Source organism: Ruditapes philippinarum, unplaced genomic scaffold, assembly GCF_026571515.1.
Source record: "Ruditapes philippinarum isolate M1 unplaced genomic scaffold, ASM2657151v2 ctg91_1_1_1_1, whole genome shotgun sequence".
Taxonomy (NCBI): Eukaryota; Metazoa; Mollusca; class Bivalvia; order Venerida; family Veneridae; genus Ruditapes; species Ruditapes philippinarum.
Window position 1 is genome coordinate 248,029 of NW_026863704.1, and position 2,484 is coordinate 250,512.

Below are 2,484 nucleotides of genomic sequence, written 5' to 3' on the forward strand. Positions count from 1 at the left end.
CTTTTTATTACTTGGGGACCATACGTCGCTTTTCATGGAATGGCACGGAAGTGTCACATTGAAGGTTCCATGATAACCGCCGTATGAACACATCTGCGGATGTTTCTAAATTCAAAATTTTACTATTTCACGTTTAAATGTTGAATTCTGCTTAAGCCGGTGCTAGGGGGCGTGGACGGTAACTTGCACTTTCCAGTACCGTCCATGAACAGGCTCAATCAAACCGAGCCTGCAACATTTTCAATTTTGCTGTGTTGGGCTTTCTTTAGGGATTCTGTATTTATCTATATTATTTGATTACATGTATTAAAATTTTTGTCATAATTTAATGAAAACAATATTTAATGAATATTGATGATCTTCAAACATTTACATGTGCATCTACAATTCTCAGCGTAAAATATCCAGAAAAAATTGCTTATTCGATAAGTTAGGTAGCAGTTGTGCTGCTTAAGATTTTAATTTATTTGTCAAGTTTAGAATGTGAAGCAGTTCATATTGAGCTTGATGATTCCAGAACCAAATTACTTAAATAAAGTGACAAGCAAAAATGAGGGATGATTTTGGTTTTGTTTGTTGGCTAAGAGGCTATATGCCGTTGACCCGTATTTTCGGGGGTTTAACGTTTTAAATTTAAGCTACCGTTTTTAGATTAATAACAATTGGAAGAGAAAAAACATCAACAGCAAGTAACAACTATGTCAAACGAAAAGAAACCCGTTTAAAATACGAAAATTAACCATTTAATAATGAAATCCTAACCTTTCTACTTTCACAATCGATAGTCTGTGTCGCTCGGAAGCTGTCTCATATTTTCGGGGATTCTGATTGGATGGCTTCGTTTCGGTAGTAACGCTGCACGCGCTCAAATTCTATACTGCACTCAGTTCGTTCGAGACATTGGTTAAAGTAAGGCATAGGGCTCAGTGATGAATTTTTAGGCGAAGATACTTTTTGTGTTCTTTATTGTTGCTACATGTAGTTGAAAATACGTTAAAAACGGGGAAAGAAATAATTAGAATTGTAATAACATTAACAGAGAACATGAAAATCTTTTGACTTTCAACATATATTAACTTTAAAGGACTGCGAAATCTAAAAAAAAATTAAATTAACTAAATGTACTGCTAAACATATCTAAACAGAGCAATGAGGACAAAGAAAAGTGGAATGGCGTCTGACAGCTCTAACTGTAGTGCAGAACGACAGGTGCGTCCAATGTCCGCAAACATCGCACGGGCCAATTAAAGATCTTTAGCATAGGGCAAATTGTGCAGATTTTGGGGCGACAGTTCTTTCACAATCAGCATTGACACGCCAAATCGTCTTCGTTTAAAAAAAACTCTAGTGGCAAGTTTCTGGCTTGGAAAACCCCTGGTTAAGTATTTTAAAATGTTGCCCGTGACTTATTGACGTGGTTTAGTGGCTGGCTTTTGGCGAACAGGTGTACTCTGAGCTCGTTGCTGTGAATATTCGTCAATTTCTGTGACATAGTCTTCGTTAGTGATAGCTCTACCGCCAGCATCTGGCCTGGTGTCTTTGGCGACCTTATATTTAGAGCATGACAATGCGTTGTTGGACTTATTTTCTTCCTTCTGAATGAGGAATGACTCGGCCTCTGCTTTGCCTGTCTTTAAAGACTTGACTTTCTGCACTGGTTTTTCTTCCCGAAAGCTTTCACAAGGAAATAACTTCTCCATAGATACGACGGCCGGGTCTATAGGGAATATGCCTGTCTTCCGGAAAGCTGACTGGATGTTCGACGGTGACATAGCTCGTGTGTAAGCTTTACAAGCGATACTGCAAAGCTCATACCTTGTGATAATCTGACCAATATGCCTGCTCATGAAACTGGAACATTCCGAATAATAATAATTCTTGAAGGGCCCAAATACGGCAACATCAAGTGGTTGTAGCATGTGCGAGGTATGAGCTGGCAATAGAAACAGTATCAGTCCTCTTTCCCTAGCCCAATTAATAAGTTGTGGGGATTTTTGCGAACTGTGATCGTCATAAATAAGAAAGATTTTCTGTTTGTCTGCTGGGCAGATTTTGGCATATGGCAGAAAATGCTCTTCCAAATATTGCTGGAATATAGCAACGTTTGACCATCCAGAGTCTGACATGGCCCACCTTAGCGCCAAAAGAGCTGCCTTTCATCATATCTGGGTTGATATGATTTTTTCCCATTGAAAAAAAAGAAACGAGGTAGCGACTGACCAAAGGCGTTCACACATCCAATTAGAGTTGTAGTAGAGCTTCTCGGTGAAGTGATGGCCTGACACTTAGAATTTGAATTAGCAACAACATTATATGGACGGTGGTCTGGCTGCAAGCCGGTCTCATCAAGGTTGTAGATGTGTTGTGGTTTGTCCAACAAGTTGTGTTGTTTGAGAACCTCCTCCAGCTTCTTGAAATAGCCGGTCACCTTCTCTGGTGTAGAAGACTTTGCTCTCGAGCTTTCTAATTTCCTAGGCTTTATGC

At 39.4% G+C, this 2,484-nt stretch overlaps 1 protein-coding gene across 1 annotated transcript; it reads right to left on the reverse strand.

Moving 5' to 3' along the window:
- Window positions 1–1,406: 1,406 nt before the first annotated feature.
- LOC132723096 (uncharacterized) lies at window positions 1,407–2,126 on the reverse strand. The gene has a single exon (XM_060707761.1). It carries the CDS (start codon window positions 2,124–2,126, stop codon window positions 1,407–1,409), a length of 720 nt encoding a protein of 239 aa, XP_060563744.1.
- Between the last annotated feature and the right edge of the window lie 358 nt (window positions 2,127–2,484).

What these genes read in the sequence shown, in the direction of transcription:
- LOC132723096 (XM_060707761.1), bottom strand. Translation starts at nt 2,126, where the DNA reads ATGTCAGACTCTGGATGGTCAAACGTTGCTATATTCCAGCAATATTTG.